This window comes from Delphinapterus leucas, chromosome 2, assembly GCF_059928025.1.
Source record: "Delphinapterus leucas isolate spDelLeu-1000000601 "Yukka" chromosome 2, BTC_Dleu_Yukka2, whole genome shotgun sequence".
NCBI lineage: Eukaryota > Metazoa > Chordata > Mammalia > Artiodactyla > Monodontidae > Delphinapterus > Delphinapterus leucas.
In genome coordinates, this window is record NC_143130.1 from 17,724,167 (window position 1) to 17,747,815 (window position 23,649).

At 40.9% G+C, this 23,649-nt stretch overlaps 1 protein-coding gene across 20 annotated transcripts in view; it reads right to left on the reverse strand.

Moving 5' to 3' along the window:
* PARD3 (par-3 family cell polarity regulator) overlaps positions 1 to 23,649 on the reverse strand; it is a 642,085-nt gene that overhangs the window by 318,571 nt on the left and 299,865 nt on the right. For 17 of the 20 annotated variants that reach the window (XM_089906476.1, XM_089906474.1, XM_089906475.1 and 14 more), the window contains one exon: positions 15,228 to 15,359. The exons of the other annotated variants lie outside the window; for them this stretch is intronic. In XM_089906476.1, the coding sequence (XP_089762602.1) occupies positions 15,228 to 15,359 (132 nt within the window). The remainder of the gene's footprint in view (positions 1 to 15,227; positions 15,360 to 23,649) is intronic. 20 annotated transcript variants of the gene reach the window in all.

The following is a 23,649-nucleotide window of genomic DNA, read 5'->3' on the forward strand; positions in this document are numbered from 1 at the left end:
AATGTGTTAAGAGAAGAACCGTTTAGATACACAAATTGTAAGTATGTAGCCCTTTACAATTACAAAAGCATTCAGTGAAAGTAAGGTGTGCTTAGATGCAAAGGTTGCAAAAGAGATTTAATGCCACCAGAAGTTTAGGCATGCCTCCCTCACAAACAGAAACCCTGAGCAACAAATACGGGCCGCGCTCTCATTAAAAGGGAAAGACCCGTAATTAAAATGAAACATGGTAAGTGCCATGATGGAAAGAAAGGGAATAAAAGCTCCTGGGTGCACCTTCCCTTGGTTTGGGCAGGAGTAGGCAGATAGGATAATGGGCCACGGAAGGCAGGTGTCAGGACGTCTCCAGAGTGGAGACTTCCAAGGTCTGACCAGGGGGAGAGGACTTAGGAAGAGGCAAGGGGAGAGTTGATGAGCATGTTCAAAAGGCCAGCGATGTAAGCGCAAGATGAATCTGGAGACCAAACAAGTTCAGGGGAGCTGGCAGCGCTGGGGGTGCAGGGGAGAAGCGCTGGGATGTCCATAAAGGGGTGGCAGGAAGATCCACCCACAATAGAAACAGTAGCATCAAAACTAATACTATGGTGTGTTTCCTCCGTGTTACTCTGTGAAGGAGTAACAAGAACCCCCTCCCCACCCCACCCCACCCCCATTGTGCACGCCAAGGCTTCCTCTTCCTCCCAGGAAGACAGGGACTGAGTGACCTGTTCTCCCTAAGAGGAAAGGAAGCCCAGTCTCAGCTCACAAGCTGCAAACTGTGTCAACAGCCTTATGCTCTGGAGAGTGGGGAAAGGGAATGATTTCAAAGGCATATCTCATCAGCTGAACAGATTTCGCAGAACCTCATGTTGTAACGTGACATGACAGAGTGCACGGGGTCTCCTGGGCATTGCTGGTGGGAGTGTAACTTGGTCCAGCATCTACTGAGGTCAGTCTGGAAACATCCATCAAACTTATACATGTATATACTCTCGTACAAACCCACAAATATACAATTCATTTTTAGGTTTCTATCCAAGAGATACTCAATGCCAAGTGGCTGAAGGACAAAGGTTATTCACTGGGCTGTTGTTTGCAAGAACAAAACACAGTAAACAGGGCTTCCCTGGTGGCGCAGTGGTTGAGAGGCTGCCTGCCAATGCAGGGGACATGGGTTCGTGCCCAGGTCCAGGAAGATCCCACATGCCGCGGAGCGGCTGGGCCCGTGAGCCACGGCTGCTGAGCCTACACGTCCGGAGCCTGTGCTCCGCAACGGGAGGGGCCACAACAGTGAGAGGCCGACGTACCGCAAAAAAATAAATAAATCAAAAAAAAATAAAACAGTAAATAATCGACATGCTCATCAGCAGACAATGTCCCATCTGTACAAAGGAAAATTAGTAAACAGTTTCAAAAATAGACCCTTTTTATGCTTCCATATACAAAGATCACCCAGCCATTTTCAGCAGAAAAATCAAAGCCCAGAAGATGATAGGCAGTATTTAAGTAACAATGTGAAAAGAGAATACAGTTTCATATTTGCTCATACAAGAATGGTATTCTTTGAAAGGGTCCACAGGAACTGGTAACAGTGGTTGCATAAGGGGAGGTGAGCTGGAGGGAAGTATTGTGTAATATCCATGTATAATGTTTGATTTGGGAGCTATGAGTATATTACCTTTGCAAAAATCAAGTAAATAGGGCTTCCCCGGTGGCGCAGTGGTTTAGAGTCCGCCTGCCGACACAGGGGACACAGGTTCGTGCCCCGGTCCTGGAGGATCCCACATGCCACGGAGCAGCTGGGCCCGTGGGCCATGGCCGCTGAGCCTGCACGTCCGGAGCCTGTGCTCCGCAACGGGAGAGGCCGCAACAGTGAGGGAGAGGCCCACGTACCGCAAAAATAAATAAATAAATAAATCAAGTAAATAACATATTCTAAAATGTTTTTAATTAAACAAAAAAATCACAATGCAATCCCTATCAAACTACCAATGGCATTTTTCACAGAACTAGAACAAAAAATTTCACAATTTATATGGAAACACAAAAGACCCCGAAGAGCCAAAGCAATCTTGAGAAAGAAAAACGGAGCTGGAGAAATCAAGCTCACTGACTTCAGACTATACTGCAAAGCTACAGTAATCAAGACAGTATGGTACTGGCACAAAACAGAAATGCAGATCAGTGGAACAGGATAGAAAGCCCAGAGATAAACCCACACACATATGGTCACCTTATGTTTGATTAAGGAAGCAAGAATATACAATAGAGAAAAGACAGCCTCTTCAATAAGTGGTGCTGGGAAAACTGGACAGCCACATGTAAAAGAATGAAATTAGAACACTCCCTAACACCATACACAAAAATAAACTCAAAATGAATTAAAGACCTAAACGTAAGGCCAGACACTCTAAAACTCTTAGAGGAGAACACAGGCAGAACACTCTATGACATAAATCACAGCAAGATCCTTTTTGACCCACCTCCTAGAAAAATGGAAATAAAAACAAAAATAAACAAATGGGACCTAATGAAACTTCAAAGCTTTTGCACAGCAAAGGAAACTACAAACAAGACGAAAAGACAACCCTCAGAATGGGAGAAAATATTTGCAAATGAAGCAATGAACAAAGGATTAATCTCTAAAATTTACAAGCAGCTCATGCAGCTCAATATCAAAAAAACAAACAACCCAATCCAAAAATGGGCAGAAGGCCTAAACAGACACTTCTCCAAAGAAGGTATACAGATTGCCAACAAACACATGAAAGGAGGCTCAACATCACTAATCATTAGAGAAATGCAACTCAAAACTACAATGAGGTATCGCCTCACACTAGTCAGAATGGCCATCATCAAAAAATCTACAAACAATAAATGCTGGAGACGGTGTGGAGAAAAGGGAACCCTCTTGCACTGTTGGTGGGAATGTAAATTGATACAGCCACTGTGGAGAACAGGATGGAGGTTCCTTAAAAAACTAAAAATAGAACCACCATATGACCCAGCAATCCCACTACTGGGCATGTACCCTGAGAAAACCATAATTCAAAGAGTCATGTACCACAATTTTATTGCAGCTCTATTTACAATAGCCAGGACATGGAAGCAACCTAAGTGCCCATGAACAGATGAATGGATAAAGAAGATGTGGCACATATATACAATGGAATATTACTCAGCCACAAAAAGAAATGAAATTGAGTTATTTGTAGTGAGGTGGATGGACCTAGAGTCTGTCACACAGAGTAAAGTAAGTCAGAAAGAGTAAAACAAATACCGTATGCTAACACATATATATGGAATCTAAAAAAAAAAATGGTTCTGAAGAACCTAGGGGCAGAACAGCAATAAAGACTCAGACGTAGAGAATGGACTTGAGGACATGGGGAGGGGGAAGGGTAAGCTGGGACGAAGTGAGAGAGTGGCATGGACATATATACACTGCCAAATGTAAAACAGATAGCTAGTGGGAAGCAGCCGCATAGCACAAGGAGATCAGCTCGGTGCTTTGTGACCACCTAGAGGGGTGGGATAAGGGAGGGTGGGAGGGAGATGCAAGAGGGAGGAGAGATGGGGATGTATGTATATGTGTAGCTTATTCACTTCATTATAAAGCAGAAACTATCACACCATTGTAAAGCAATTATACTCCAATGAAGATGTTTAAAAATTAATTAATTAAAAAAGAAATCATGCTATCAAATTAATCCCCATATAGTCCAACGAGTATACTATCTTCCAAGGTAGCAGGGAAGACCCCATAATTCTAATCATTCATCTCATTAGATGTTCAATGAGCCCAGAGGATGATAAGGAATAAATAGGGACACCTAATGAGCGTTAATTTTTAAAATAAATTCTCTACAACCTATGTGAGGTTATCATTCTATAGGAATCAATTCCTATCACTAAAAAACTTTTTGTGCAATTCCATAAGACACAAAGGATATCACTCCTCTCTTTGAAAATAATTTCTAAAACTCAATTTTATATGAAATATACATGTATAAGAAGAGAAACTTTACTCAGAGAATTGAAGAAAACCATATCAAAAAGCTATCTACTAGATCTAAAATGGCAATGGTAGATGAGAATTCATAACATCCACATTTTATATACTGAACATGTAAATACCAAAGTCCACTGTTCCTAGAATAAGAAAATTAGTCTCTTAAAGAAAACGTTTTCGCCAGGCTGGGGTCCCAGAGTAATAGTATAATTCATATTCATTCTAATGACGATAAAAACCTCAGCACTCTCTGCAAAAAAAATTTTAAACAGTAAGAAAACAGCTCTGAGACAAAACATATGTTCAGGAGAGAATATATTACTTTCAACTCACTTGCTTATAAAATATTAAATATAATCAAATGGTTTGTTCAGATATTGTTTTTCGGGCTTCCCTGGTGGCGCAGTGGTTTCGAGTCCGCCTGCCGATGCAGGGAGACGCGGGTTTGTGCCCCGGTCCGGGAAGATCCCACATGCCGCGGAGCGGCTGGGCCCGTGAGCCATGGCCGCTGAGCCTGCGCGTCCGGAGCCTGTGCTCCGCAACGGGAGAGGCCACAACAGTGAGAGGTCCGCGTACCACAGAAAGAAAAATAAAATTGTTTTTCCAATTAAATGGAAAATTAATCTGTCAATTTAGTTATAAACAGAGAAATTTAATATTTTCTGATAATCAAATATTTTAACTATTCAAGTAATTAAAATTTTTAGAGCTAATAGAATCGATGACTATGTTGGACCTCGAGCAACATTTTAGGCGGCCTTTTTTCTCCTCATGTCCCCCTAATGCCTCACTTAAGTAAGCCCCAGCAGCTCTTACCCTCTAATACCATGACCTTCTAGACAAAGCCTTAAAAGCCTCAGGGGGCTTTCCCAGGGCAACTGTGACCAACTGTCATACAGCAAAAATTATAAGGATGCAGAGACACTGTTAGTAACAGACTGAGGGTGCTCACCTTTTAACACCTGAATCCATGCTCAGTTACAAGATATTCTCAGGGGAAGATCAGAAGTGATTGAATAAGTGGATGAGGAACACCATGCTCTCCACCAGGTCAAGGTATTTGAAGTAAAACTTGCAACACAAGCCAGGATGCAGCCAAACATCGATGACTCAGAAGTATGACCGTGTTTCTAAGATTTACTTACGTACATGACTTAATATTTAACAGGTTTTCTTCGCTTTACCTATAATCTGCCATTTTTAGCTTATAACTAATAAAAATCACAATATCATATCATATGGCATAAAAATGGCCAATCTAGTCCACCCAACAAAGAATCCAACTGTAATACATGGCATCAGAAAAAGTAAAAATTATTATGGACTTTTTCCTTTCAATTTATCACAACACTTATTCACTCAAAAACATGGTGGTGGGGGGCTTCCCTGGTGGCGCAGTGGTTGAGAGTCCGCCTGCCGATGCAGGGGACGCAGGTACGTCCGGTCTGGGAAGATCCCACATGCCGCGGAGCGGCTGGGCCCGTGAGCCATGGCCACTGAGCCTGCGTGTCCGGAGCCTGTGCTCCGCAACGGGAGAGGCCACAACAGTGAGAGGCCTGCGTACCGCAAAAAAAAAAAAAAAAAGAAAAAAAAAACACATGGGGGATGAGTCGGAGCTACAAACAAAGAGTAACCAAGACAACACCAGTGCCATTTTAGCTCATGGAAACAGACATAAACAAAGATAAATTCAAATTCATAAATGTTATAAACAGAAGGCTGATGAAAGAAGAGACAATAATGTAAGGGCAGCAGGAATGTCCCCCTCCTGCAAGCATGAGGATTAGGGAGTGTCCCCTGGGGGGGGGGGCGGGATGCTTGGGGTTGGATACATGAAAGATAAGAAGGAACCAAATCTGTGAACTGGGAGGGACAGTCAGCCAGGCAGAGGCGAAAGGGAGACAAGGGCGTGTGGGGCAGGGGGACTGTTAACGGAGCATCTATCTGCTGAGTGGCAAGATCTAGTGCAGACACACACACACACATTCAGGACTGTGTAAAGAGGAATTAAACACGAAGGCAAAGTCCTAAGACTGAGAAAGGATGGCAGACAGAACAGAGGTGAAGACGGCTGGCCTTCGGGCAGCTTCTTCCAGGAATGAGGACAGGCAGCAGAAGTCCAGGAAGGTTTGTAAATGTAGTGATGGGAACAGGAGGATACAAGAATGAATTCAGGGAAATAAGGGATTACCGCAGGCAGGAAGAGACACTGCCCTTCTCAAAGGGTTTAACTTGATTCTGATTAATATCCACATTGCCATTTTATCTTACAGTTTGGGAATTATGGTATTTATTAAAAAGAGAGAGAGAGAGAGAGAAAACATTGCTCCATCTTCTAATCTTGTGAAGTTTGATTTACTAAAAATAAAAATATTTCAAGTAACATGTTCTTCTTGCAAAGGAGTATATATTTCTACAAATACATAAAGTGAAACCTAAAAGCCCAAACAAACCCCCCTGCCTTGCAATACCATCAGGTATATGTTGTGGAAATTACATGCTTATTTTTCAGTATTTTCTTCTTTAAAAAGAAAGCTGATCAACAACCTCCTTTCAGCCATAAGAGCAGAGAAAAGAAAGAGAGAAAGGAAGGAAGGGAGGGACGGAGGGAGGAAGAACTGAAAGAAAAAAAATGTCTCATAGGGCTTCCCTGGTGGCGCAGTGGTTGAGAATCCGCCTGCCAATGCAGGGAACACGGGTTTGAGCCCTGGTCTGGGAGGATCCCACATGCCGCTGAGCAACTAGGCCCGTGAGCCACAACTACTGAGCCTGCGCGTCTGGAGCCTGTGCTCCGCAACAAGAGAGAGAACGATAGTGAGAGGCCTGCGCACCGCGATGAAGAGTAGCCCCTGCTTGCCGCAACTAGAGAAAGCCCTCGCACAGAAACGAAGACCCACGGGGCTTCCCTGGTGGCGCAGTGGTTGAGAGTCCGCCTGCCGATGCAGGGGACGCGGGTTTGTGCCCCGGTCCGGGAAGATCCCACATGCCGCGGAGCGGCTGGGCCCGTGAGCCATGGCCGCTGAGCCTGCGCGTCCGGAGCCTGTGCCCCGCAACGGGAGAGGCCACAACAGCGAGAGGCCTACGTACCGCAAAAAAAAAAAAGAAAAGAAAAAAAGAAACGAAGACCCAACACAGCCAAAAATAAATATAATTTTAAAAGAATGTCTCATAGATACACAGACCCAATGAAAATACTACAGGGCACATATACCCAGGCCTCAGTGGGGGAAAAAAGAACATAAAACCATTGGGCAAAATGTTTTAGTGCTTAAAAACGGCCATTTTTTCAGGACCATTCCAGAATCCTGTTGAAGGTAGCTGGAAAAAGCTTGTATAAGACTGATTTTGAAAAAGTATACCTACCTAGATCATAACATTCCAAAATTTTAAATGGTTTAGAGGGATTCAATTGCTACAGGCAGGCTGCAGGAAACGGGTAGTGAAAACAACATACTGTAAGCCAAACATGTTAATGCAATTTCTTAACCAGGATTTTTAAAGGATAGCAGTTCTCCTGCTCACTGAACGTAGAAATAAAGAACAAATTTTCAAAAGCAAATGACATACAGATGGGTGGGGATAAAAAGAGACGAGAAAGCCTGTATTTTTTTTCATGGTCATATTTAATCACACAGCTCACAACAAAATCTTGAAGGCTGCCTGCAATGAATTTATGAAAAGGCACCTGAGGGTTGTAGCTAAAAAAGAAAATGCGCCTTTATCCACAGTGCAAGCTCGAAACATCTAGTTCTAGCAGCTGTATTCACAGGGAAGCAAATCATCAGCTACTAACAGACTCCCCGTGAAGGTTAATCCACACACCACCAAAGATTTTTCACTCGGTAGAATTTCTGAAGCACTTCCCTGCTGCTTGCAGGCTTTGAGCTCCATAGGCAAAAGAAGCAATAAAAATGGCCAGTCATAAAGGAACAGGAGAATTGACTAGTACCTCTTAAACTGCACCCCTCACTCTAAGAGCCCATGGGCAGCCCTGTGTCTCCCGAGCTCCATTCACTTCACAAAGGAACCCGGAAGCTTAGAAAGTGGCCAAGCAGAAACCCTAGTAAGACACTTAGCATTCTTAAATGGCATCCTTAGATCTAATCGTAGCAAAGCCACGCGTGCTTGCCAAAACCAAAAGGGAATATAAAGAATGGACACAGACACAGAGGTGAACACTAATATCATTGTTATGTCAGATTATGTCCTTCAGAAAAGAACCAGAGATGATTTTAAATGATTAACTTTTATTTTAATTCTGGTAAGATGCCATGGAAGCGAGAATCCAATTCTGGAAGGATGATGAGGGCATTAGAAATACACCAGGGATGAAAAGGAACCAGCACAGCACCCCAAATGGTACTCCCAATATGCCAGGAGAAAAACAGCCAGCGACTGTTGTGACTCAGGGAGAGTCACCGAGGCTATTCTTACCCAAAATAAAGATAGGAGAGCAGCACCTAACAAGTGCCCACGATGCACCAAAAACTGGATCTGCATTTTGATATGTGTTACTCACTCAATCTTCACGCATGAAGCCAACAGTGGGTATTATTTTCCCCATTTTGTCTATAGTGAAAATGAAGGTTGCAGGTTTTACACAACCGAGAAAAGGTCACGCCAGTGAGTTACGTGCCACTGAATTTACATAAGGGTAAAATGCTTGTCGCTCTCACGAGAAAACACCATCCAAAGTGGCCCTGCACATGGCTGGCAAGGCTCCCTGGGAAACTCGTGTTTCCTTCTCGGAAGAATGTCCACCAGCCCCCTGCGCTCCAGTCTTGTTCTTATATATGATGCTATGAGTCTACTGTTCTTTGATAATACAAGTAGAAAATGTGTAGGGTTTCTGAAAAATAATATGTGTCACATACAAAGATGACACTATCAGTTTTAAACCTCGACTAATGTTAAGACATGTATTATAATGGCAGACATCCCATTATCAAAGCACAAGATAATCTGCTCTTGGCATATCCAGGAGACATGACACCTCTCTTCAAAGGTTGTTTTGGTTTTATTTTTGGTGTTATTGTGAACATGACATGTTTCTGCTATAAAGAAACTCTCTGGCATTTTTATAATGAAAACTAAACTTAATTTTTAAAGCGATCGATGTTTTTAGTTTCTACATTTGCTGCTGCTAGAGGTGAACACAATTCTATTAGCTTTGGCACAAGTTCTGCGAAACTTTGCCAACTAGGAAATAATATTAATAAATCCCCTGCCTTTTAATAGAAAACTGTAGAACTTTAGAATTGGGAGGCAGGGGCCTTTGATTATTTTTAACCAGATTATCAAGTCTTTTGGTTACTCAGTGTCTTTGTGCTAAAGAGTAAACAAACCAACCACATCCCAGTTACTATTTAGCAGGACCAGAGCCTAACCTCCTGTCCCATTAGTGTGGCAGAGACCAGGAAGCCTGGCCAGTTCCCATGTCAGAATTTCCAGAGCTCTTCCTTGTTCTAAGGGGTTGACCCTGCAGTCATTTCACTGACCGGTTTGCAGCTGTTGTAATCAGATTTCTGAAGAAGCCACCTCCTCATTTTGTCATTAAGAAAGTATGATCAGTTCATATTCTGGAAAACCAGTTATATGTCATCTGGATGGTTCTAAGTGTCAATGAGATGAGATTTGTTTTTTTCCCCCATTTAGGAAAGGTTTTTAAGCACTTGGGGAAAGATGAGGATCTTGCCTGTGCAGGTGGATGGAAGAAAAACCAACCACGGAGAGAGGTGTGGGCCCACAGCATGACCCCTGACCCCGTCATTCATCACACCAGGGTGAAATGGGCAAAACCTAGGAACATGAGGACTTACTGACTGACTTACTCACTTTTCTAAACTATCCCCATATAAAATCTGGATAAGCTTAAAAACGTTGCTTCACTACGCTGTTTACTCACATCCAAAACAGGCTCTAATTTTTAAAATTTGCTTCTGCTCTAGCTCCTCAAAACTTTGGCTTTAATCAAATTACAATGAAATGTAAAAATGAAACACTTTCATAGTAACTTTTCCATGATTTGTGACTATACTCACTGTGTAGCACATGAATAGCAATCATAATGTATAAATATTTTCAAAAGTTTTAAAAGTATCAGGATAAGCAGACAGTGTTGGACTCTTCTTTTTTGAGAACAGGACCAATGATAAGCATTCATTCCCTGGCATTATTTTATTACATAGGTTTTCTATTTAACCATCAGCTATTTTCTAATTATAATCTCTAGGAGTCAACAAATACAAGCTGATGTAAAAACAGACCTATCCCTGGATTAGCCACATTCATTTCAGAAGGAATAAGTGATGAAAATTCAGAAATGTTCTGTCTGCATGAAAAAGCCTGGAGCAAAAGCATCGTGGCTGGAGACAGTGACAAAAGTGCACAAAAGAAGAAGGAAAAAGGCAGTTCAGTGCTTCTAAAACTCATGGCCTCACAGGCTCCAAAGGGGAGGGGACGGCCCATTCAATGTCAAACCTAAACCTCGTGATCACCACACATTTAAGGTCTTTCCCTGAGTCTGCCTCCCTCAGTATAATCTGCCAATTAGATGCAGTTTTTGCTTGATGGAAAGAACCTTAAAGCATGGACTTTTCTCTAAAGGTCAGGGCAGTCATCCCCTGTAACAGAGCATAAGTGGTGGCTGGAATGTGCCTTCCACCTCCTAGTGTTTTCTGTTAATTGGCTTCAGGCCCGTTCACCCAGACAAGGTAGTGAAAATGGCAGGCTCCCAATTAGCTTAAATTTCCCTTAAGGTCCCTCTACATTCTGGTCCCAAATTCTCCCAATCATGTATTGTAAAGTTCCTGCCTCCTCTTCTGTGGAATGTATTAGTTGCAATAAACTGTGGGGATAGAAGAACAAAGGCAGCTTATGATCTATTTTCTGCCAATATTAAATTATAGCCCATGCAGAGTCAAGGAAATGGTAATCGTTAAAAGGAATTCAGATTTCTTAAAGCATTGTCATACATCAAAACTGGGGAGGCTTCCCTGGTGGCACAGTGGTTAGGAATCCGCCTGCCAATGCAGGGGACACGGGTTTGAGCCCTGGTCCGGGAAAATCCCGCGTGCCGCGGAGCAACTAAGCCCGTGCGCCACAACTACTGAGCCCATGTGCCACAACCACTGAAGCCCACGTGCCTAGAGCCTGTGCTCCGCAACAGAAGCCACCGCAATGAGAAGCCCACACACCGCAACTAGAGAAAGACCACGCGCAGCAACGAAGACCCAACGCAGCCAAAAATAAATTAATTAAATAAATTAATTACAAAAAAAGAAAAAAAACTGAGGGGGGTTTGCTGTGCTTTTTGTTTCTTGGGTCTCAGAGTTAAAATTTCGGAAGCAGGAGAACATTTTTAAGGCAACATGACAGAAACCCATTTAGTTTTCAAATCCTTTGTGCTTCCTCTGAGAACTCCCAGGAGAAGGAAGTCACGAGATTGAGGTAAGAAAAGGATGTCTTTGAAAGATGCTCAGTCCTCTACCTTCTGAGATGACCCTGACGTAGGATGCCGCTACAGGCAAATCTGAGCAAGGTGAGTCAGTCAAGATTCTGGAATCATGTTGACTTTGACTCCAAGTGCTTCCTGGGTCAGAGTTCAGAGTTCAGATACACCACCTACCTTTAGAGACAGAGGTAGACTAACCAACACTCTAACAGAGGAAAGGAAGATTCAATCGTCCCCTTATCAATCCCAAAAGAGAAAGCACCTCAGCTTCCAGAGGTGCCTGCTAGCTCAGCACACACCCTCCTTTGTCCTTTTCATCCCTACTGTTTATTCCCACTGGCAAAGCTGATGTGGTCATAATTGCCTTCAAAAAACAGAGATAATGAGAAACAAGCACTCTAGTAGGAAATAGAGCAAAAACAAAACCACTGGAGGCATATACAATCTAGAACTCTCTTGACCTCTTCAGTCCAGATGGCATAACTAAAAGAAGACATCAGTTCCACTCCGGTGATCCCAAAGCATAAAGGCAAGGGCTGATTTTTTTTTTTAACCATATGAAATATTCTTTTATCTACATGATGCCACTCCTTTACTATATTTTTAATGGCAAAAAAAAAAAACCACACAGAAGAGACATCAGGCCATTAAAGTCAAATGACTCATGGGAACAGTTAAATGAATAAATCCACAATTAAATGAGAATGGCTGGACTAGATTTCCAGTGTATCCAGCATAACCTATTTGTACTCTTCTGCCCAAACAATTGTGCTTACTTTTGGCCAAAGTTTTAATATGGGTTTTTTGTTTTTGCTGTTCCTGTCCAGTTAAATAGACTTCAGGCTAGTTAATTATCCTGCTGATGGTAAATCATTAAATTTAATGAATGGATCGGCATTTCTTAAACTGAAGCCAAGGAAGAAGATGACTGCAGGCTCAGGAGTCAATAAGCTAATGTCATTTACAGCGGCTACACATACTAAGAAAGCACTTTTTCTTTTTTAACTTTCTTATCATGGAACAAATACTTCAAATAACTTCAACAAAAGCCAATCAAGGCTTAGTTTTGGGGGAGAAAAAAAAAAGGTGTTTGTGTCTCAATGCATCCCTTTTGCTTAAAAAGAAACCCCAAAATTACAAAGAAAATCTATACTACTTCCCTTAAAAACAGGCCTACAACCGCAATAGTAAGACAAAGTTTTATATATATATATATATATATATATATTTTTTTTTTTTTTTTTTTTTTTTTTTTGCGGTATGCAGGCCTCTCACTGTTGTGGCCTCTCCCGTTGCGGCTCCGGACGCGCAGGCTCAGCGGCCATGGCTCACGGGCCCAGCTGCTCAGGGGCATGTGAGATCCTCCCAGACCGGGGCACGAACCTGCGTCCCCTGCATCAGCAAGCGGACTCTCAACCACTGCGCCACCAGGGAAGCCCAAAGTTATATTTTCAGAAATAATTAAATGTATCATATTTTAGAAACTCCGGGCTGCCAATTTTTTTCTCCTAATCTTGCAATAAAAATGGTCAGATTCAGCATCTTTAGCTTGAACGGAGCCCTGACTGTGTTTAGTGATGAGCAATTGTGTTTCGGGGAAGGTAAACCCCCATTTCCACCCCCAGCACCAGGAGGTCAAACGCAATTAGTCTAAACCAACACAGGTACTTTTACTGCCTTTGATTTCAAAACGGGTGGGCAAGTCATGAGATTCTGGACAACAAAACACAAAGGGCATCTGGTGGGCGGGGGAAGGGGGAGGTGGTGGTGACAGGAAAAGCTTATCTGCTTTCAAATGGGCCACAGTGAAGAGAAGGGCCCGGCCCCCTTCCTCTGCAAGGATGTGATGGTCTGGACCCAGCAGGAAAGGACTGGTCAAGCCTGCGGGGCTCCGGGAGAAGCTGGGGAACCCTGACCCTCAGGAAGGCCACTGGGCCAGAAATGAACCCCTACCTTCCCTTCCCCCTGACTTATTAAAGGAGAAAGGAGTAGTTCCTTATCATGCAATCTAGATGTTCTGTATTAGCACACAATGTTTTTCCAACAAATATACTAAGACACACTGAATTTGTCTGGGTACCGGGCATGAATCTAAGCCCTCAGCAGGTATTATATCACCAATGAGGCCAGCTCTATGATTACCCCATCCGCTATGTCCGCTATGTGAATAAACTGAGGGGCAGACAAGGTGAGCAAGTGCCCAAACCCCACACGTGGTGAAGAGCCGATAGCAGCCAGTCTGACCCCAGGCCCGAGGTGAACTACCTCAATCCTAAAAAGTTACTTCAAAGTGATAATTTTCTCAAAACAATACAGATTTTAAACTAACTGGTGTTACTATTTCATTATCAGTGGGTTCTTCACTTGTTTTTATCACTTGTTTTTCCTAAGTAGAACTTCCACGGTTTTTAAACTATTTAATATCATTTGCAGGGACTTCCCTGGTGCTCCGCTGGTTAAGACTTCGCCTTCCAGCGCAGGGGATGTGGGTTCGATCCCTGGTCAGGGAGCTGGGGTCCTACATGCCTTGCAGCCAAAAAAACCAAAACATAAAACAGAAGCAATATTGTAACAAATTCAATAATGACTTTAAAAATGGTCCACATCAAAAATATATATATTAAAATTATTTCCAGCACACAAAGTTTTATACTCCTTACTATAGGATAAAAATCATTCCATCACAGGTATCAAAGGCAAACTGTCCTTTTTTACTGTTTCATAATCAAACACCCCACATACACAGAACTATTTTAGGAGGTTTATGCTGTAAAACATAGACTGAGATGAATTCAGCAAAATACTTAGGGTTTCTTTCCACTGATATCATTAATCTAAATTGAAAAACAGCTATTCTAGTATCTAGGCAACCGAATTATCAATAATTTTAGAAATTATTGAAACTGATACACAACAAAACATTCTGTCACTGAGTACTCACCTAGTTTGTGATCCATATGAACTTTTTAAAGAATATAGATGACGAAGGAACCAAATAAGTGCATTTTTAATATCAAAACTAACAAAACTACAAAGAAAACACTGGCGTCCCCACTACAGAGAAACACTGTGACTAACAATAAACAATTAACACTTTAAAAAAACAACACTGCAAGAATTTTTTATACATCAAAACTTACCAGATAAATTCTTAGTCTTCATACCAACAGTTCTGTTGCAAACAGTCCTCTTCCCAAGCCACTATGTATACTGAGTGGTAACAATTCTGATTTCATGAATTGGAGGTGACTACCCCACAGAGTGAACTAAGCTACTCTGAAAACGTAGACACCTACAACAGGTCCTTGACATTTATGAAAGGACAAGTCCCCAGACCTGACAAGATAGTCTAAATGCTGAAACAACACTACAGCTTATATTTTTCCCATAAAGTGAAGTCAGGGATAACAGAAAATTTATTTTGCCTCTTCAGATCCTTTGACTTAATGGCCTCTCAGTCGAGAGGAGAGCCCATGGGTAGTCTTGAAAGTCTACCTATAAACCACATTATTCACACCAAATATCTGTGCCTCACAGCCTAACAAGCTCTACGGTGGTGATACTTGAGAATCTACAGCACCTGCTTATGAGAAATCTTTGATCAGGAACCACCACCGAAATATTCTACATTTATGTTACAAACACTCTGATACAGAGCCTGGTCCTTAACTACATCTGGCAGAATCACTTATCTCCAGTCATCATTGTGATGGAGGGCAACGTCTGGGGGATGGGCTAGGAAGTTACACCACCGACGCATGTAGAAGGATTCGTTTGTGTTACCTGTTCTTGCTTCTCCAGCCACTTGTCCACCATTGGGTGACTGGCACTCAGAGATGAGCGAGCATTGTCTCTCTGAAATTGGTTAGACCAGTTACTAGTGTCCCGTGGGAGGCTTCTGTAGTTTTCATCTTTCTATTCAAAAAGAAACAAAAAGGTGTCTTGTAAAAAACCAGATCTTGCAAATTAATGATGCACCTGGTTTTTCAAAAGTAGCAGAAAAATGATTCTACATATTTAAAATGTTTTTCCCGTGTCTATACCAAAAAGCTGACTGAGGACATTTCCTCCAGGTTAGACCTCAGAAATGCAGTCACCTGCCTGGGATAAGGAGTCTGAGGGCTGTGGCCACACACACAGGCCCACAATAGACAGAAGAACACACTCTGCCCTCCTCTCGAATCAACCTCCCCAAGCCAAGGACATGCACCAGAAAATGGAAAATACTTCTACACCAGACTTTAATCATCATTCAATCATGGCATTTGCTCTTTTCTTCTTCCTTCCAATCTTAGAATAATACTGTGAAATATTTTCTATAATTCACCAAAAATGTTTAAACCAGGGAAGACAAATGAATTTGCTCTTTATTTAGATCCTCGCAGTTCTGTGACTTTGGGCAAGAGATTGAAGACTCTGGGTTCTTCTGTTGCCTCCTTCACAAGCTAGTTGTAAACATTAATTCAAATATCAAGTAGAGAAAAAAATTAGTCTATCCCAATACATGGTACATAATAGACACATAGTTGTTCACTCCGACATGCTTATGACGAGTGCTGTCTTTACATAAAAACCTAGTCAACTGATAAATATTTATTTAATACACCCCAGAGCAACCAAGGTATCTCTTTCAAATAATAATTTATAACAACGTGCTTTGGCTTTAGAGCTGCAAAACTTAATTCAAATGTTCTGGAAAGAAACGAGAAGGCTAGGATAAGGTAGGAAAGTCGAACATTTTAGTTCAATAACTAAATCCAAATATCTCCTACAAGAATAAATTTAAAATGTTAACCTCACTTTAACCCACTTACATCAGTGCCCACTTTAAGTACCCAAATGTTTTCCTTAAAAACTCTGCTAAGGGTAGCGTGGTTGTAAATATCATCATATACATGACTGATCCTTATTCTTTATTACTTAAACCACATGAGCAGTCAGCACACACATGGAAACAAAAAAGTGTAATATAATAGATTTGCATTGTATAGACCTTAGCAATAGACCAGGATACTGCTTTCTGTTTCATCAGAGAATAAAACTTAAAAATGAATTGATTGGGTTTCCCTGGTGGCACAGTGGTTGAGAGTCCGCCTGCCGATGCGGGGGACACGGGTTCGTGCCCCGGTCCGGGAAGATCCCACATGCCGCGGAGCGGCTGAGCCCATGAGCCATGGCCGCTGAGCCTGCGCGTCCGGAGCCTGTGCTCCTCAACGGGAGAGGCCACAACAGTGAGAGGCCCGCGTACCAAAAAAAAAAAAATTGATTTTCCTGGACCTATGCCAATGCTGTGACATACGAAAAACAATTCTTTTTAACCTATAAAGATTTACCAGTATACTTTTGGCATGAAACTCTGTAATTTTTTAAAAATCAAACTACAGAAAATAAACTTCGAAAACTCGATAGGAGAATTAACCATTAGCAGCAAGTACTTTTTACTAGTAAAACTCTGTACCTTTTTGGTCACTATGGCTCAAGAAAGCTGTGATAGGGGCTTCCCTGGTGGCACAGTGGTTAAGAATCCATCTGCCAATGCAGGGGACACAGGTTCGAGCCCGGGTCCGGGAAGATCCCACACGTCGTGAAGCAACTAAGACCGTGCGCCACAACTACTGAGCCTGCGCTCTAGAGCCCGCGAGCCACAACTACTGAAGCCCACGTGCCTAGAGCCCGTGCTCCGCAACAAGAGAAGCCACCACAATGAGAAGCCCACGCACCACAACGAAGAGCAGCCCCTGCTTGCCGCAACTAGAGAAAGCCTGCGCGCAGCAACGAAGACCCAACACAGCCAAAAAGAAATAAAATAAATAAAGTTATTAAGAAAGAAAGAAAGAAAGAAAGGAAGGAAAGAAAGGAAGGAAGGAAGGAAGGAAGGAAGGAAGGAAGGAAGGAAGGAAGGAAAGAAAGAAAGAAAGAAAGAAAGAAAGAAAGAAAGAAAGAAAGAAAAAGAAAGAAAGAAAGCTGTGATGGGGCATAACCACAAGTAAAAGGAAGATGCTGGTAAGATTAGGCTGCTGCTCCACACCCAGGGATGAGGTAGTGACCTTGCTTACAGGAACGTGGAAATGGTAAACTAAGCAGAGGACATAGACAAAGTCGAAAGAAAAGAATGAAGCAAATGAAGAAACTAAAGTTCACTGTATCTCAAAATACTAAGAGCCCTTCCTTAAAACTTGAGCATAGTAACTTCAGAACAAACCGAAACTATCTGTTTCACATGGTTGTCCCTAAACTTACTGACCAGAAATTCAAGTAAATCATAAGGGACAGATAAACTTATTAATGACAGAAACTTAAACGTCCACGAAGAGAGAAAGGATTGGAAGTGTGGCGAAACACAAGCACAATTTTTACGTCAAGGATCGTGCAGGGTCCTACCATTGGCTAGGGACCTGGTTTTTCTATTCTTTTCCCACCATTAGAGGTGATTATTATACCAACTCTTTACTTTGAAAATGAATAATGAAACAGAAAGCGTTAAAAATCTATCCTGCCTTTTTAGTAGGAACTGTATTTCAGAGAAACCAATAGTGCCAGTCAAAGAGGAAAGCTTGTCTTTTCAGGAAAATGCCGAGGTATGGAAGTAGAACAATTAATAGTATTAGAAAAATCATCGTTTTCAACTCCTAATGAAATCATTCATTCAGGCAAAGATAATCAGTGGATGCTAAAACCATTAGGTGGAAAGTTGATAATGAACCGGATGTATGCATAGTGACTAAATACCACTTGCAAAGGGAAAAATATATCTTCAAAGTAAAGAGACCAGATGCCACAAAACTCTCTTTTCCTGATGTCTAGAATTCAAAAAGCTGCTGGTATTTCCTTTTGATTCCTTTTGAATCTCCATCATTATTCGTCTTCCCTTAAATGGCCCCTGCGGGCTCTTACTATGGACCACTCACTACCGTCTCACTACCGTCTCCCTGAACAAGGTCAAAAAGGTACAAGTGCAAAACCTCCTCCCTGACAACTTCTACGCACAGGTCACCAACACTAAACTGCTTTTCTGAATTCATGATCTAAATTTCCAACAGGATGTCCCAAAGGTATGTACCTAATCTCCACAGTCTCATTAATCCAAAGCTCATGGCCAAGACCTTACCCTTTGGCCATCACCCTAGTTCAGGATCGACGTGCCTCTCTTCTGAACCACTACAGCAGCCTTCTAGTTGGAGGCTGGCTCAAACCTTCTCCTCTCCAACAACGCTCCACAGAGGATTCTTCTAAAATGCCCATTAGGTCACGTCACACCTGGAACAAACATGAGGCAGACCCGGGGACCCGTGGTGTCACAGGAATCCTCACCTCCGTCAGGATTTTCCTGAGCCCAGACTCCCAGCAATATTTCTTCTGTGAAAATACTCACCGCTCTTCAAGGCCCAGTTCCCAAGCTGCCCTCCCTAAGAAGCATTTCCCGACTCTCAACAGAACTGATAATGTCATGCTTTCTGAACTACTAAATTCTGATTTTACTCCTAATTATAGTTCTAACTTATAATTTAGTTAATTTTTAAGATTGCTATTTCCATGATCACACTGACACCTAGGCAGAAGATCACCAGTCACCTTTAAACTCTAGCACTTAGCTCAGTGGCCTGCACCTACGTGGACGGCTTTTTCTGGAATACTTACTATGTTTCCTACTTTCACAAGGTTTCAAAATCCCAGAATTAAAGGAACACTTCTATCTGTTGTTTTAAAAATCAAATCAATAAGGAAATGCTTTAATCAGGTATCACGACAAACTTCAGTGGAAATGCACTTTCACTGAAATACAATGACTGTACTTTTAAATTTATACGGAAAGATGTATACCACTGTTAGATGCCTATTTCAATCTAATGTCACACCTACAGTATACAGTGTCTGTGGGAAAATGTGATTATTTCCAATTGCATCTAAAAAGTAGTGTGGCATTTCTCTATGTCAATTATGACATGTAATTCATGCAGCAGGCCACCACAAAGTAATCATATTAAGGCAGATAGGGCTAAAAAAAAAACAAAAGATCTGTCCTTTTGAACTCCATCTGAAAAATTCTACAATTTTATATTCGTAGAATCAACGTTGAGTATTTAATTGGTAAGAAAAATAAAACATACCCTCATAACAAAAAGAATTCTAATTCAATGTTGATATGATAGTCAATAATAAATGCATATATTAATTGATTTATGATGTATGAAAAGTCCAGTTACAGTCACCTTAGTCATTACCAGGTAAGTGAAGAATTTCTAAAATATATTACTAATCATTATGCAACATATCTGTTATTTTTGTCGACAGCACCATGCAAGTGCTACTAGGATTTCAGCAATGTTCGTCCTCAAAATCCTGTCTGAAGTTTGGATCAAGTGCACACACAGAGTATAGTCCTATAAAGCTGTGATTAGTATCTGTGATGTGAGCACATCCATAAACCTAATAACATACAATGTATTTTCTACAATATATGCATGGATAGTCACTGTTTTCAACTGAAATGGATACAATGCATTCTATTTTCAATTTGAAAATACTTTTTCCAGTGTAAATGATTTTAAAATTATGGTACTTTTAACTATGTCTATGCAAGACTACATTTTTCATGGACCAAACTATAGTCAACTACAAAAAAGTCAAAATGTTTGTTAAATGTATTTGCAAAACTATTTCATAACCTGAAGAAAAAAATAAACCAACAAATGTTTTCGTCATTGATATTTTCACAAGTTAGAGTTGAATTTATAATAAATTGGAGAATGGGATTTTAAGTCTATTTTATTCTATGATCAAGTTAATGTCTCCATTCTGTATACTGGCAAACTTTAAAAAGAAAGAAAGAAATCTTTTTCTTTAGACTTATAAAAATCTAGCAGTAGGACCAATATAGAAAACCCTAAAAATTACTGAATTTGCTAACAATAAAAAACCATTAAAGCCACTACTTTACATATAAAAGATTATATGAGAAAAATACCATAATGAATTACTCTCCTTTTTTAAAAATTATAACTTTAATCCTCTCCTTAAGAGACTGGCCCAAACATCCACTCAAGCTTCTGCACTGGGTGGAAAACCTTTCCTCTTGCCAGAAAAGAAACAGATGCTCCTTGCTGTGAGCAGGCATTTTCCTTATCATCTAAATGTACTGCCATATCATCAGGTGTCAAAAAGCCACCCAGGCTGAGAAATGCATATTAATTTGCTGCTCCAGGGTAGCCACAGCTTGGTTATGGAGTAAATCTCTTCCAGGGTAGGGAAAGTGACTGTCCTTTCTGCCCCCTCCCTGAGCCAATAAAAAGAAATAACACAGAACCCACCCAAGGCCTTGGGATAGAGGCTTATTCCTGGCATAGTAAGCTGCAGCTCCAAGGTTTTATCTCTCAGAAACAGCTATTTAGCTGATGGTCAGATTTCCTGGCAAACCTACATCCCTACTGCAGAAATACAGGAATATTTCATAAACATCATAGAAGTAATAGATATTTTTGTGTTAGCAGAGGAAACCCAACTATATTTGCACTTTATCTCAATGTAAAAATTCCAAACATCTTTTAAAAAATCACTAGGAATTGTGCCATATTTTGAAACACCAAACACCCAATGCATATAGATTTCATTTTTGCACCCTCTCTGCATCCTATGGTTTCGAATATTCCTATGTGGTTTTAAGGTTTTAAATTTACAATATTTTTCAACTCTGCAATTGTGGTCAAAGAGAATTCAATCTTCCGCTTTATCATTTCCACAAGAAAAGACAGACAAAAAACAAAGGAAAACCATTTTCAGGATGTCTAACCTGAAATTATGAGGCTGAAGTGAAATGAGTAATTATGGCTTAGGACAATTTTTTTTTTTTATTGCAGGAAGCTTGCTAAAATCTTCAGTAGTCATATTGTCAATTCAGTGTGGCAGCCCCATTCCTGCCCCTGGGCCAGAGTTGGTCTTTTGTGCCTCCTGACAGCTATACCAGAGTATGACCTTGGAAGCAATGCCAAGGCTAAAGCTTAAAGATTAACAACCATAAAATGGTCTGTAAACAGGATTGTTGTCAATGTACTTTTCTGACCTTCAAACCACCCTCTAGATATAAGAATTGGGGGGAGGGGGGAGATAAATAAATTCACACACACACACACACACACACACACACACACACACAAACACAGGTTCAATAGCCAACTTGTAAATGAAGTCAGAAAGTTTGGCAGTCCCTATCAGTTTAAACCAATCGCATACCTATTAAGGCATTTCTCAAAGTAAGGAAACACAGGATTTTATTCCAAACACAGTAATTATCATCACTTATCTTAGGCACATGGCTATTTTCAACTGTAATGAACTAAAAAGCACTATTCGAAATACATGGTGACCGATATCCTGCATGCGATGCCTAACGCTGTTGATCAGAGGTCAAACAACCGGTTCCATATTAGCGGTAATTCCTGTCCCTAAAGTACCAGTACCTGTATGTATACATCTTACTTTCATTTTTGATCATTGCCTTCTTCCACCTTCTTAATCATTATTAATGAGAGGGGTGGAGGAGATAAAGAAAATAATGTGCGTTTAAAATTGGTTCCTATGAACATACGGACACCAAGGGGGGGAAAGTGGCAGGGGGCTGGTGGTGGGATGAATTGTGAGACTGGGATTGACATGTATACACTAACGTGTATAAAACAGATAACTAATAAGAACTGCGGTATAAAAAATAAAATAAAATAAAATTTGTTCCTACTTCTGAGCAGAACTATGACAGGACAAAGAGGATTCGAGCATTCATAGATTTTTTTGTCCAAACAAAATTCTGTCTAATAGGAGGCTATATGTCTATCATTTGTTTATCTGTAAGTATCTATAAATGATACAGAGTCGAGTAAAATGCGGCAGAATCTGCAACAAGAGACACTGATTACACTGACATTTTAAGTTGTTTAAAATTAAAAAACAAAAGGGTCAAAGTCCAAAGATTTTGAATGCCAAAACATGTACCACAGCACCTCTTGAGCTCAAATTTCATAAGTAATAAATATTTTATTTTTAACTGTTTTAATTTTCTTTTTAAACCGAGTTTATGTTTTGAACAGAAATTAGTAAAAAAAGAAAAAGTTGAAAAATATCAATTTAGCCAAGCAAATTTTTGTATTAATGTATAAAGTAAAATCTCCTAGCGTGCACATCAAATTTTATTAGTTTTCTCTTTCCTGTGAAATATTAAAGGTACCATGCACAGTTCTCAAAACTCATTCTGGCCTTAAAAATTCTGAACTATAACTCATGCCTTTTCCAGCATGTATCATAAATACATGCTCAATAGCTTCTAGATCATAAAATTACATTTAGATCAGTGGGACACTCAAAAATGTTAAATACACCAAAAAAAAAAAATCATGTTGGAACTCTCCAACATGGAAGAACACATTTGAGAACTAAAATTAATTTTGCAAATAAGTTTCCTGTTGCACAGCAAATGCTTCAGGTTGACATGTTCACAAAACCAGAAGTTTGCCATTATAGGTTTATCCCACAACTTACAACTGACCTTGTTAACAGTCTTGATATCAGGTAAGAAAAATAACCCCTGGAACAGATACACATCAGGCTATAACATAAAGGATCTGGCATAAAAGGGGTTGGTCAAATCTCACATGGAGGTTCACCAACTTATGAAGGCCATGGTGTTTCCAGAGGTGACCATCAGAGCACAAAGGTCTCTGAAGCTACCAGACCTGCTTGTGGAGCAGACCAGGAAATCCAAGAAGAAAAAGATTAGCAAAACTGAGCCTCATTCAGGCTCCTTATTGGAACCAATCTCCCCAGTTGTTCCTAACCCACCTCAACAGTTCAGAATGCCATGAAAAACTTTAGACACAGAATTTTAAAAGCTGGAAGGAAAAAGCTAGAGAACAGCCAGCTGAAGCTCTCACTGTCTGAAAAAAGAAACGGGGACTCAGAGAAGTTATGACAAATGCTCTATGGAGATGAGGATGACTAACCAGATCCCACAGTTATACCTCCCCACTTCAATGCCCAATTTCTGAGTGATGACATTTCCAAGTTCTCATTCTCCATCTAAGCAGGAAGCGCAGTTTACCTGGGTATAACTGGGTATAACTTCTGATATTCAGCCGTTCCTATATAATGACCCCCTCCCATGGGAAAGTATCTCCCAAGTTCTTGCTTGTCAAGTAGGACAAAGCCATTACACAATCTT